This window comes from Stenella coeruleoalba, assembly GCF_951394435.1.
Source record: "Stenella coeruleoalba genome assembly, chromosome: 3".
Classification (NCBI taxonomy): Eukaryota; Metazoa; Chordata; class Mammalia; order Artiodactyla; family Delphinidae; genus Stenella; species Stenella coeruleoalba.
Window position 1 is genome coordinate 97,647,689 of NC_137148.1, and position 14,893 is coordinate 97,662,581.

The following is a 14,893-nucleotide window of genomic DNA, read 5'->3' on the forward strand; positions in this document are numbered from 1 at the left end:
CATTTAGTACCTGTTATTCAGTATTCAGTTCATACACAGACAGAAAGGCATGTGGTTGTCTTGCCTCCTTATCTCCCATAATAAACTCAAGTGACATTTTACAAAACTGGCTAATCAGAAGAGGGAATTGGCTAACACAGATAAAAGTGCAACTGAAAAATGAAAAGTGATAGTGATAGTACTGGAAGTGAAATTCAAATCAAATATAAGTAAAGTTATAGAAGAAATAGCTAACTTTGGGAATACTGACATTGCTGTCATTTGATACACTTTAGATGTACAGCCAGAGGCAATTAGTAAAGGCCAGCTTATCAACATAAATGAGGAAAGTGTGGCAAAAGGATGAAGATGTCCCAGAGATAGTGAAATTGGCAAAATACTTCACATTAAAAGAACTCTGGGTAATATTTCACAACATTGAAAGTGCAAAGAGTAAAAAGTTGGACGCTGATACAAACTTAGAAAGGAGTATGACGATTTGCTAACGATTAGAAAAGAAGCTTGCTTTGATTCCTGTGTTAGAAGAAGGCCAGCACTGTTCAAAGTACTCTTGATAAATTTCTTACAAAGAAATAAAACACTTTAATTCTCACTGTTTCTAATTACAGTATACTAAATAAGTATTGTTTTTACTATTTTTTTTCATTTTCCTATACATTTATAGCTGACTGTAAAAGTTTTTAATGTTCTGACAAATTTTTAAATGGTCACAGAACATTTGTAATTTTTGCATGCTTCAGGGTAAAGAAGGGCATTTATATCACCTTGTTTCACATTGCCTTTTGCAGTCATTGATTCATTCAACAGATGTTTATTATGTACTCTGTTTATATTGGAATATCTTTATTTCATCTTCATTTTTAAAGCATAGTTTTACTTTTGCTGGGTATGTGATTCTTGATTAGCAAGGCCGCCTTTAGTTGTCTTGTTCCTGGATCTGGTTAAATTTGGGGCTGGTCTGCCCTTGTTCCAATCTGTATCTCAGCCTCAGGCTAGTTGAAATGTTAACCTTCCCTAATTGTTTGCTGCTAAGAACTCTTGTTTTTGACAATGCTGCTGGGCATGGAATTCGTTGTTGTTGTTTTTTTAATTGAAGTATAGTTGATTTACAGTGTTGTGTTCATTTCTACTGTACAGCAAAGTGATTCAAGTATTCATTTATATACATTATTTTTCATATTTTTCATATGGTTTATCACATGATATTGAATATAGATTGAGGACCTTGTTGTTTATCCATTCTCTGTATAATAGTTTGCATCCCCTAATCCCAAAGTCCCAATCCCTACCCCACCTCCCTCTTGGCAACCACAAGTCTGTTCTCTACGTCTGTGAGTCTGTTTCTGTTTCGTAGATAAGTTCATTTATGCCATATTTTAGATTCCACATTTAAGTGATATTATATGGTATTTATCTTTCTGTTTCTGACTTACTTCACTTCTTTTTTTTTGCGGTACGCGGACCTCTCACTGTTGTGGCCTCTCCCGTTGCGGAGCACAGGCTCCGGACGCACAGGCTCAGCGGCCATGGCTCACGGGCCCAGCCGCTCCGCGGCATATGGGATCTTCTCAGACCGGGGCACGAACCCGTGTCCCCTGCATCGGCAGGCGGACTCTCAACCACTGCGCCACCAGGGAAGCCCCACTTCACTTCTTATAATCTCTAGGTCCATCCATGGTGCTGCAAATGTCATTATTTCGTTCTTTTTTTTTTTTTTTTTTTTGCTGTACTTGGGCCTCTCACTGTTGTGGCCTCTCCCGTTCCGGAGCACAAGCTCCGGACGCGCAGGCTCAGCGGCCATGGCTCACGGGCCCAGCCGCTCCGCGGCATGTGGGATCTTCCCGGACCGGGGCACGAACCCATGTCCCCTGCATCGGCAGGCGGACTCTCAACCACTGCACCACCAGGGAAGCCCTATTTCATTCTTTTTAATGGCTGAGTAGTATTCCATTATATATATGTGCCACATCTTCTTTATCCATTCATCTGTCAGTGGATATTTAGGTTGTTTCCATGTCTTGGCTGTTGTAAATGGTGCTGCAGTGAACATTGGGGTGCATGTATCTTTTCGAATTATAGTTTTCTCTGGATTTATGGGCATGGAGTTCTTATTAAAGTCAGCCCCCTCTGGCCAGGCCACAGAGTTCTTTGTCCTCACAGGCTGCTGTCCCTGATAGAACAAATGGGCCACAGAGGGCAGGGGTTGGGTTAGGAGTACCCCCTGGCCAAAATGCCAGATGCTCACTTTTTACCAGAGATTCAGTAGTTTTTCTTGAATAAATACTTCTCTATGTGTTGTATGTATTTGGTCAGTTTCCAGTATCTTTAAATGGTTGTTTTTGACAACTTTTTCCAGTTTCATTACTTCTTTTTGGGAAGAGGACTTACCAAACTCCTCACTCAGCTTTTCCAGAATTTCTACCCTCCCTGCTATGTTTCTTTATTGGGCTTCTTTGGACCCAAGATTTTATAAGTTTTCTTTTCAAATTTCCCACATCTCTTCTTTCATCCTCACTCTTAACTGATGACATCATCTTATGTCATTAAAAAAAAATAGAACCAGACAAAAGTCTTTCATCATTCTGTCGTTAAGCCCTCATCTTGTTCTCTCTTGTTATTATCAAGGAAGCATCCTTCCTATCAAAGATTCATTGCTATTCTGAATCCTATCCTTGTTTTTCTTCTCTACCCTTCTCTCTTCACTGCTGGCTCTTCCCTTCAGAGCAGAAATGTGCTCTGCTGTCTCCCATTCCAAATCCTGCTTTGATCCCAAAACTTTTTCGAACTATTATCCCATTTCTCTGTTTCCCATCCTCCTTCAACTTTTCAAAACTATAAACACATTATCTTTCTATTACCATAGGTCCCATTCATATTTACCCATTGTATGACTCGTGACACAACCACCCCACTAAACCTGCTGTTGTTGAGATTCAGGTGGTATCCATGTTATCAAGTATAGGAAACTTCTTTGTCATCATCTTATATGACTTCTTAGCAGTATTCAATCCATGTGACTATTTCCTCCTTTTTGAATTACTTTTCTCTCTTGTTGTATTGATACCAGTCTCTTCTAGTTTATTTCCTAACCTTACTATTTATTCCTTCATAGTCTTCTTTCTTCTTCCTTTTCTGCCTGACCTGTGAATCTTGATCTTCTTCAAGATTTAGGTTTCTGATATTTATTTTCTTTAGTACTTCCCATGTCACAACCAAAGTCCTCCCATTTTAGTAAACGGCATCTTCATCCTTATAGTTGCTCAAGCCAGAAACCCAGAAATCGTCTTTTCCTTCTCTTTCCCTTGCTCTCCAAATTGATCAGTAAATCTGTGCTTTCCCCCAGATATACCATGAATGTGTTATTTATCTCCATCTCCATCACACACCTGTATCCAGACTGCCAACTCTTGCCTTAGTTACTGATGTCTCCATTTCTTCTCTTGACATTTGACTTTTCTCTCATAAGGCTATGGTCATAGTAACATTCCTAAAGTATAAATCTCAATACCTATCCTCTACTTAAAACTCATCAGTGGCATTCCATTACACTCTTTACTGTGTTGTACAAAAACCCTACCTGATCTGTCATCTGCTGTTCTCTTCAGCTTTTCTCCCAACACAACCCTCTTGCTTTAGTAGGCTTCAGCCGAACTTCTTTTTTTTTTTTCCATACCAAACTCTTTTACCTTATTAAAGCCTTTTTACATACTATACTACCTAAAATGCTTTTCTTCCCTCTTGTTAAATGGCTTATTCCTTCTTGTCCTTTAGGTCTCACTTAAATGACACTTTTCAAAGAGGCCTTTCATGATCAGCTTATCTCAACTCTTGTTAATATTCTTGATGCCAATGCTATTTTCTTCTTTATAACACAGCTAAATACAATTTATATTTAGTTTTCTATTATTTGCCTGTTTTTTTCCCCCACTAAAATATAAGAGCTGTGAGGACAGTGACTATATATATGTCTTAAAATTTCTTACATTGAGTATACTTTTCACACATAGTGGGTACTTAATAAATTTTTGTTGATTGGATGAATAAATAAGGGAATTGTGTAAAGTGATGTTGAAGGCATAGAATGTCAAAAAAGAAGCAACCAAGTACTGGTTACTTTACTTTCTTATAACAAAGTACCCCGAAATGGGATAAATTGCTAATATTAGACTGTATAATTGAATGTGTTAAATCAGATAGTTGGATGATAAATTCTGTAACTTTTTTATTTTAGCCTTTTCTACCTGCTTCTCAAAGTAGACCAGAATATGATTCAGAGGAGAGTCTGGAAAGTGATGACGAAGATGAAGATGTTTTAGCTTCAGATTTCCATCTCCAAGAGCATTCTAATTCAAATTCATATAGGTATGGAATATTTAATTTTAAGCTTCTTTAAAAAAATTCATTATGTAATTTTGAAAATAATACATGAAATTAATATCTTGGTGAATTATATTATAACCCAGATCTCTTTAGCTGAAATTGTTAAATTCCCTTCCTTAACAATAATTTGACAGTTAATTTTTGATTACCCTTGAATGGACAATCTGTACTTTTTTTCAGCTCTCATAAATCTTGCTGTCATATCATTCCTTGCCCTTTGCTCCCTACAATAAACAAACTGCATTGTTTTAACCTAAAAGATCTAATGTCTTTTCAGTACACTAGTACTCAAAGATGTCAGTGATTTCTTTCTTAAAAATGGCATATGTGGAACACATATAAAAATCATAAATGTTCAAATACCCTCAAAGCTCCAATGCTACATTATTATCCTTACATGTATAAGTGATAGTATGATATGTTGTTTATATCTGAAAGGTGTATATATTTTATTATGACATGGTATGTTAATTGATAGAAAAATATAACTTTTCCAAAAGAAACAAGTAAGTATATTAGGGAAAATGAAGTACTCCTTTATTGAAAAGAACAGTTTTTATGAGATTTTTTAAAAATTAATTTTTATTGGAGTATAGTGGATTTACAGTGTTATGTTAGTTTCTGCTGTACAGCAAAGGGAATCAGTTATACATATACATATATCCACTCTTTTAGATTCTTTCCCATATAGGTCATTACAGAGTATTGAGTAGAGTTCCCTGTGCTATACAGTAGGTTCTTATTAGTTATCTGTTTTATATATAGTAGTGTATATATGTCAATCTCAGTCTCCCGATTTATCCCTCCCCCGCTTTATCCTTTTTCACCTTGGTAACCATAAGTTTGTTTTCTACATCTGTGACTTTATTTCTGTTTTGTAAATAAGTCCATTTGTACTATTGTTTTAGATTCCACATATAAGTGATATCATATAATATTTGTCTTTGTCTGACTTACTTCACTCAGTATGACAATCTCTAGGTCCATCCATGTCGGTGCAAATGGCATTATTTCATTCTTTTTTGTGGCTAATATTCCATTGTATATATGTACCACATCTTCTTTATCCATTCCTCTGTCAATGGACATTTAGGATGCTTCCATGTCCTGGCTATTGTAAATAGTGCTGCAATGAACGTTGGGGTGCATGTATCTTTTCAAATGATAGTTTTCTCCATATATATGCCCAGGAGTGGGATTGCTGGATCATGGTATAGTAGCTCTATTTTTAGTTTTTTAAAGAACCTTCATACTGTTCGCCATAGTGACTGTACCAATTTACCAATCTACATTCCCACCAACAGTGTACGAGGGTTCCCTTTTCTCCCCACCCTCTCCAGCATTTATTGTTTGTAGATTTTTTGATGATGGCTCTTCTGACCAGTGTGAAGTGATTCCTCCTTGTAGTTTTGATTTGCATTTCTCTAATAATTAGCAGTGTCGAGCATCTTTTCATGTGCTTTTTCGCCATCTGTATGTCTTCTTTGGAGAAATGTCAATTTAGATTTTCCACCCAGTTTTTGATTGGGTTGTTTGTTTTTTTGATATGGAGCTGCATGAGCTGTTTGATATTTTAGAGATTAATCCCTTGTTGGCCACTTAGTTTGCAAGTATTTTCTCCCATTCTGAGGGTTGTCTTTTTGTTTTGTTTATGGTTTCCTTTGCTGTGCAAAAGCTTTTAAGTTTAATGAGGTCCCATTTGTTTATTTTTGGTTTTATTTTCACTACTCTTGGCAATGAGTCAAAAAAGATCTTGCTGCAATTTATATCAGAGAGTGTTCTGCCTTTGTTTTCCTCTAAGAGTTTTATAGTATCCTGTCTTACATTTAGGTCTTTAATCCATTTTGAGTTTATTTTTGTGTATGGTGTTTGAGAATGTTCTAATTTCATTCTTTTACATATAGCTGTCCAGTTTTCTCAGCACCATTTATTGAAGAGACTGTCTTTTCTCCATTGTATATTCTTGCCTCCTTGATCGTAGATTAGGTGACCATAGATGGGTGGGTTTATCTCTGGGCTTTCTATCCTGTTCCATTGATCTGTATGTCTGTCTTTGTGCCAGTACCATACTGTTTTGATTCGGTAGCTTTGTAGTATAGTCTGAACTCAGGGAGTGTGATTCCTCCAGCTCCATCTTTCTCTCTCAGGATTGCTCTGGCTATTCGAGGTCTTTTGTGTTTCCATACAAATTGTAAAATTTCTGTTCTAATTCTGTGAAAAATGCTATTGGTAGTTTGATAGGGATTGCACTGATTCTGTAGATTACTTTGGGTAGTATAGTCATTTTGACAATATTGATTCTTCCAATCCAAAAACATGGTATATCTCTCCATCTGTTTGTGTCATCTTTGATTTCTTTCATCAGTATCTTATAGTTTTCTGAGTACAGGTCTTTTGCCTCCTTAGGTAGGTGTATTCCTAGGTATTCTATTCTTTTGATGAGATGGTAAATGAGATTGTTTTCTTAATTTCTCTTTCTGATCTTTCATTGTTAGTGTATAGGAATGCAAGAGCTTTCTGTGTATTAATTTTGTATCCTGCAACTTTACCAAATTCATTGACAAGCTCTAGTAGTTTTCTGTTAGCATCTTTAGGATTCTCTGTGTGTAGTATCATGTCATGTGCAAATAGTGACAGTTTTACTTCTTCTTTTCCGATTTGGATTCCTTTTATTTCTTTTTCTTCTCTGATTGCTGTAGCTAGGACTTCCAAAGCTGTGTTGAATAAAAGTGACAAGAGTGGACATCCTTGTCTTATTCCTGATGTTAGAGGAAATGCTTTCAGCATTTCACCATTGAGTATGATGTTAGCTGTAGATTTGTCATATATGGCCTTTATTATTTTGAGGTATGTTATCTATGCCCACTTTTCTGGAGAGTTTTTATCATAAGTGGGTGTTGAATTTTGTCAAAAGCTTTTTCTGCGTCTATTGAGATGATCATATGGTTTTTATTTTTTAGTTTGTTAATGTGGTGTATTACATTGATTGATTTGCGTATATTGAAGTATCCTTGCTTATACTGAAGTATCCTTGCATCCCTGGGATAAATCCCACTTGTTCATGGTGTATGATCCTTTTAATGTGTTGTTGGATTTGATTTGCTAGTATTTTGTTGAGGATTTTTGTGTCTATGTTCATCACTGATATTGGCCTGTAATTTTCCTTTTTTGTGATGTCTTTGTCTGGTGTTGGTATCAATGTGAGATTTTTATTTGCTGGTTTCCTGTGTTAACCTGATTTTGTTTTTTTGAATATATGGAATATTTACATGGCTCAAAAGTCAATCTGTGTAACTCAACAACAAAATAACTCAATTAAAAAATGGGCAAATTAGTTGAACAGACATTTTTCAAAATAAGCACATGAAAAGATTCTCACTGTCACAGATTATTGAGGAAATGCAAATAAAAACCACAATGAGAGATCCCCTCACACCCATTAGATTGGCTATTATCAAAAAAAAACAGAAAATTACAATGTTGGCAAGGGTGTGGAGAGATTGAAACCCTTGTCCACTGTTGGTAGGAATGTGAACTGGTGCAAACCACTGTGGAAAACAGTATGACAGTTCCTCAAAAATTAAAAGTAGAATTACCATATGACCCAGCAGTTTCCCTTCTGGATATATACCACAAGAAATTGAAAGCAGGTGTTGAACTGGTAGTAGTACACTCATGCTCATAATAGCACTATTCATAATAACCAAGGGGTAATTGCAACTCAGGTGTCTGTCAGCAAATTGAATGCAATAAAGAGTGTGGTAGATACATAGAGTAGAATATTATTCAGCCTTTAAAAGGATGGAAATTCTGACACATGCTACAATATGGATGAATCTTGAGGACATTTTGCTAGGTAAAATAAACCAGGCACAAAAAGACAAATGCTTGTATAATTCCACTTATGTAAGATACCTAGAATAGTCAAATTCATAGAGACAGAAAGTAGAATGCTGGTTGCCAGGGCCTAGGAGACAGGGAAAATGGGGAGTTATTGTTAAATGGTTATAGAGTTTCAGTTTTTCAAGATGAAAAGAATTCTGGAAATGGATGGTGGTAGTGGCTGCACAATATGAATGTACTTAATGTCACTGAACTGTACACTTAAAGGTAGTTAAGATGTCATATGTATTTTACCACAATTTAGAGTAGTAAAAAATCAGTAATCTAAGAAATAAATTTTTTGCTTGAAAAAAAAATGCCAAGGTATCTTTTTTTAATTAAAAAAGGAAATCTGTATAAAAATATAAAATCTGAAGTCTCATATCCCTTCCACTTGAGTCCTCCTCTATACCCTCTACAGATACTTATTTTTATTAGTTTCTGGTTTATCCTTCTGTTTTCAAAAATAAGGGTGTGTGTGTGTCTCTGTGTGTGTGTAAAATTTATTTCCGCTGCTTTCTTACACAGAAGGTAGCAGGTAGCATACTATATAATGTTTATAACTTGCTTTTTATTTATTAATACATGCTGGGGTTCACTCCATATTAACATTTAAACATCCTTTTGGCTACCCTAAAACATTCCATGATTCAGAGCTAGTTATTCAACCATTACAATTACTCTGATGGGTAATTTCTACTCTTTTGCTGTTGTAGATAATGCTGACATGAGTAACTACATGCATGTATTGTTTTGTTTTTGTGGAGGTATATCTTCAGGGTAGATTCCTGGTAGTGAATTGTTGGATAAAGAGTGTGTAGTCTTCTCAATCCCTAAGTAAATTTTTAACAGATCTACTGTTGCTTTATTTTTAGTTGGTCATTGATGCGTTTGGCAATGGTGCAGTTGGTGCTCAGCAATTTGAAGACTTTCTATCCCTTTGCAGGTCATGATCTTGCAGGTAATAAATAGCTTAACATAAACTTATATTGCCATTGCTTTCGATTGACTTATTTTGTATTGTTTTTCAAGTAGTGGAGAAAACGTTTAGTAAGTTCCTATGGGTCTATCATATTGTTAGGTGCTTTTAGGAGGACAGGGTCCAAGAAAGCAGGGAATCTGAAGCTGATGTGATTGACTGTATTGAGACTGTGTTTATGGCTCTAGCCAAGGTGTTGAAGATTTAATAGTTGTAGACACGTAGGAAACTAAACAAAAGCAAAAATTTAGTAATTATTAACTCTGAGGGAGAAAAAGGTTGTACAGGAAAGAAAGGGGCATGATAGTATACCAAGTAGTTCAGCTGTGATCTCTATTAACATATATATAAAACAAAGTAGACACTAAATTATCAATCTAACTAAAAATTATTATGGACTGTATTGGAATGATGGAGAGAGGGGAAGTTTATTCTCATATTTCATAGTAGTAAATCAGTAGATCATTTCTAAAATAGAAAAAAATCATAAGCATATTATTTAGATTTTTGAAGGTAAACAGCAGAAATAGCTAAAAGTTGAAAGGGGGATCAGGATTCAGGAGTATGGAAGTGTAGAACTGGAAAGTGCTGACTTTTGTAATAAGTATTATTTCACTTTTTTTACCTTGTATATTATTTTACTTTTCAAAAGAAGTCTAGCTATGTGCTGTACATAAATTGGGCTGATACAAAGGCTTAAAGCAATTAATTTTCCTCCCAAACATATTTTTATAATATTCAGGTACATTTTTTGTGCGAAATTAAAGTCAAAAGCAGAGATTGCTATAGCAGTTATTTATTTATTTATTTAATTTATTTATTTTTGGCTGTGTTGGGTCCTTGCTGCTGCGCCCGCCTTTCTCTAGTTGCGGTAAGCGGGGGCTACTCTTCGTTGCAGTGAGCGGGCCTCTCACTGCGGTGGCTTCTCCTGTTGCAGAGCATGGGCTCCAGGCGCACGGGCCTCAGCAGTTGGGGCTCACAGGCTCTAGAGCACAGGCTCAGTAGTTGTGGCACACGGGCTTAGTTGCTCCACAGCATGTGGGATCTTCCTGGACCGAGGCTCAAACCCACGTCCCCTGCATTGGTAGGCGGATTCTTAACCACTATGGCAGTTACTTAAATCACAAGTCACAAATGTTATTCCAAGTTCTAGTAGTAAAGGTATGATGTAATTTTGACCTAGATTGCCCTTTTATTCTGTTGTCCTAGGCCACTAATTATGTTGAAATGCTATACAGATTTATGACATTCTTTTCAATCCTCTGGATTTCTGTGCCCACCTCTCTTTCGCATCGCCTCTGCCAAAATGTGTGTTTATATCTTATTCTCTACATTGAATATAGCATTTTACTGCAGAAGATAAATGTGGGTCAATTTTATTTTCTCTTTATAGAGCTTCCAGTTAGTTCACCACTTTGTCATGCCGTTCTAAAAACTCTTCAATGTTGGGAACAAGTTCTTCTCCGACGACTTGAAATCCATGGGGGGCCACCTCAAAACTATATTGCAAGTCATACCTCTGAAGAGAGTGTGTCTGCAGGTCCTGCAATTCTCCGCCACAAAGCTTTGCTGGAACCTACAAACACTCCTTTCAAGTAGGGTTTCATATGAATACTGTTCTAATATGAGTTTTATTAAATCAGAATGTCATCAGGTGGTATTTAAAGAAAAAATATTTTAGTACTTCCATATTTAATTTGCTGTTCTAGGCTCATATCTGTGTCTTTGTGTGATGCATATTGTAGTCCGGATGTTAGCAAACATTTCTTGCAAAGGTTCATATAGTAAATATTTTAGCCTTTACTGGCCCTACAATCCTTTTTGCAGCTATTCAACTCTGCCATTTGTAGAGTAAAAGCAACCATAGACAGTAAATGAATGGGCATGGCTATGATCCAATAAACTTTTTTTTTTAATATTTATTTTATATTGGAGTGTAGTTGATTAACAGTGATGTGTTAGTTACAGGTGTACAGGAAAGTGATTCAGTTATACCCATGTAAGTATTCATTCTTTTTTGAATTCTTTTCCCATTTAGGCTATTACATTGTATTGAGACAAGTTCCCTGTGCTATACAGTAGGTCCTTGTTGCTTATCTATTCTAAATATAGTAATGTCAATAAACTTTATTTTTGAATATGAAAGGTAGGCTGGATTTGAGCCATGGGCCAGTGTTTTCTGACATCTACGTTGGAGCAGACCTATTTGGAATAGCTAGTTAGCAAACTGTTTTACTGTACATGAGATAAAGCATTTGCACCAAGAGGTAAATCAATTCATTGCTTGCTTCATTAAGAAAGTCTTACTACAAAAAATGTTAACTGAACTAAACAGTGTACTTAGTGGCTTAGTGACATAGTTGATTTACATTCTTTCATGGGCTCTTACCTCACTGCACATCAGTAACACAGTTCATGGTCCAGTATGTGTTCACAAACAACACTTTGAGTAGTTTTGCTTCTAGATCTTTTGTAGGAAGCATACCTCTTTTGTTAGATCTTATGTTCTTAGGTTAAAGGTCATCAAACTGCAGCCTGTGGGGCCAAATCCACTCTCCTTCTGCATTGTAAATAAAGTTTTGTGGATTACAGCCACACCCTTTCATTTTAGTATTACCTATGGTTGCTTTCCCACTTCAGTGGTGAAGTTAAGTAGTTGGGGGAGAGACCATATAGCCCACAAAGCCTGAAATATTTACTATCTCTTAAGAAAAAGTTTGCTGATTGTTACCCTAGATGATGTGGTCTGATTCTAGTTAATTTATTATTATAAACATTCATATAGCACCAAGGAAATATAGTCAGATTAACGAGAAATCTCTGAAGTGTATGATGAAACATATTGTCTCTCTGTAGATCTAAACACCATCTGTCACTGTCTGTGAAGAGACTTTGGCAGTACTTGGTGAAGCAGGAAGAAATTCAAGAAACCTTTATCAGAAATATATTCACAAAGAAAAGGTGTCTAAATGAGGTCTGTATAAATTAAAACTTGTTTGCTATTTTATTATTAAAGTCTTTTGTATTTTTAACTATAAAGAATAAGTTGCATTTTACAGACTTTTAAAAACTCATTGTTTATGTCATAAACATGTATTATGTAGTTAATACATAGAAAAAGAGAGGGTCAGTATTTTCCTAACCAATTTAATTTAAAGTAACTAATTCAGATGTGTTTGGGACTTTTATTTCCCAAAAAGATACTGTTTGACTTAAGATTTTTTGTCTTGTTTCCTGGTTTTGAGTTGTCATGATTACCATTTTAAGAGGCAAAGTGGAAATTTCCCATCATTTTCATGTGATAAAGTTTATCTTATAAGTTTCATTGAAACTAGGTTTGTATACTGCAAACATTTCAAATATGTACATTTTCCTTTTTTTGTATTGATTATACTTCTTAGTAAAATTTTGCAGACTGAAATTAATTTATAATTATACTGTAATTGGTTGATTATACCTTGATGTTATTATCATAAAGATTATTTTTCTCATTTAGTTCAGTGCTACTAGTAAGTCCAGTTTGAAGATATGGGGAACCTGTACTGGAATATAAATTAACATATTGCCTCTTTCTTTGAAATAGTTTTGCTATTAAAAAGTTTTGGATAAATTAAACAGTGGACTTAGTGATGCAGTTCATTCCTTATCTTCTCATGGATCAGTAACAAAGAGTTCAAGACTGGCGGCTGGTTTGTGGATCACACTTTGAGAAGCACTGAACTAATCTAAAAGCAAGCTTTGCAGTTGTTGAAGTGGGAGGAGAAAAGGAAGATATTTCAGTTGGAAAAATAAGGAAATAGAACAGCTTCTTAATAGACAAGTTAGTAAAAAGCAAGATGGCATCTAACCTTATTGAAAAAGGAAAATTACATATATCTCATTGTCTCTCAGTTTAAGAACTAATTTGTAAGAGGCAACTGCATGTGTTATTATTTACTATTTGCCTGATTGTGTAAATATATTTGAATAGCCAAGTCAGGAAACAAAATATATAGTGTTCTTGCTAATAACTTAGAAGACTTCTGACATGTGTACCTTAGTATAACATTGAAATCTAGGCAAACAATAGATACAATTAGATATAATACAAATTAATGTATTTCTTTTTAACCTTATGTCAGATATATCTTAAATATTTAGTATATGAATTCCCTTTAAAACAGTTTAAGAAATTTTTTTGATAAATAAAATTAAAAATGAATGTGCTAAAAAAAAATGAATGTGCTAGATAAGAGTGTCAGAGTAACTATAATATGTTTACTGCTGAGGTAATGTTTCTTATTTTAAATATACCTTTGCCTAAAATAATTTATTACAAGTTAAAGCATCCTGATAATGGTATATGAAGCACTGCTGCATTCTGTATAAATGGCATGTTTACTCTGCTTGTTATTACTTCTTTGATTTCTTTGATGTGCCGTGTAATATGAACATGCAAATATGGCATAGTAATTTCAAGTACAAAATCATTTTTTAAAAACCGTTGCCGTATTTGATTAATATAGTTATGAAGATAAAAACATTTCTCCACTGCTGATATATTTAGTGCATTTGGGAAATGAAATCATTCTCAAAACAAACAAAACAGAAGACTAGTTTACCACTGGATTGTCTAGTTGAATCAGGAAATAGAGTCATTAAGGAAATAGAGGAGCATAACCAAGCCAGAATGCATATGGAGGGATAATGGATAAATGAGTACAACTATTCCTGTTAAATTCCTCTGCTGTTTTATTCTTAGTTTTCTTAGGAGTTTCATGATATCTTAAGAAAATTTTAGTTATTTTTGTAATTATTTTAATCAGAAGCATGAATATGAATGTTGCACTGAATGTTTTATAGCTATCATTAAGCTAAATATTTTCTCCGATTTTAGTTTTTTTAAATCTCTAAAATGAATATGATATACCTTACAGTACTTTGATTAGCAGAACTTAACTTATATAAAACCTGGCGTGATTAATGGTAGTTATTAGAAATTATTTGTTACTACTTTGTTGTTTTATTCTTGATGATAGTGACATTTTGATAAAGGAAATATGAAAAGAAAAATTTTATGTAGTAAAACATAGATTAGATGGAATTAAATAAAATATTAACTTTATAGAGTTGGTACAAAGTTATTTAATCTTTACTGGAAAGTTGACTAGCCTTTTTGTGGTATTAACAAAATTACCTTCCATCTCTCTGCTTTATAAAATGATGATTATACTTAAATAGTTGAGCCCAAGTCCCTGACTTTTCAGATGGTTAGGAAATATTAACAGATGTGTGACAGGCCTTGAATTTTCAGTGGGAGATGTTGGAGAGTATTTTGAGAGTGCTGTTTTATTTATTCCTTTACATGTTTGGAAATGAAATTTTCTTCATCTGACATTAAAATCCTGGTGTATCCTCAGTTCTTTTCTTTTCGTATATAATGTAGTTTGCTGGCACATGCATTTTTAAAATAGAAGTTCTTTCCTGTTTGTGCTTATTTGGAAGTAAAGTATAGATAGCTGCAAATAGACTATATCTGAATCATAACCAACAACAAAAAAAATGCTTGGCAGCTGTCATTTTTATCCCCAATTCCTTTTTTTGTTTTTTTTTTTTTCCTTTTTCTGAGAACTAAAGATCTTGAACCATCTCTTTCTTTAACAAGTGCTAATA

General features: G+C 34.7%; 1 protein-coding gene across 3 annotated transcripts in view; it reads left to right on the forward strand.

Moving 5' to 3' along the window:
- DMXL1 (Dmx like 1) overlaps positions 1-14,893 on the forward strand; it is a 132,935-nt gene that overhangs the window by 78,985 nt on the left and 39,057 nt on the right. For all 3 annotated transcript variants that reach the window (XM_079916175.1, XM_079916173.1, XM_079916174.1), the window contains 4 exons: positions 4,232-4,362; positions 9,138-9,223; positions 10,635-10,836; positions 12,098-12,215. In XM_079916175.1, coding sequence (XP_079772301.1) covers positions 4,232-4,362; positions 9,138-9,223; positions 10,635-10,836; positions 12,098-12,215 — 537 coding nt within the window. The remainder of the gene's footprint in view (positions 1-4,231; positions 4,363-9,137; positions 9,224-10,634; positions 10,837-12,097; positions 12,216-14,893) is intronic.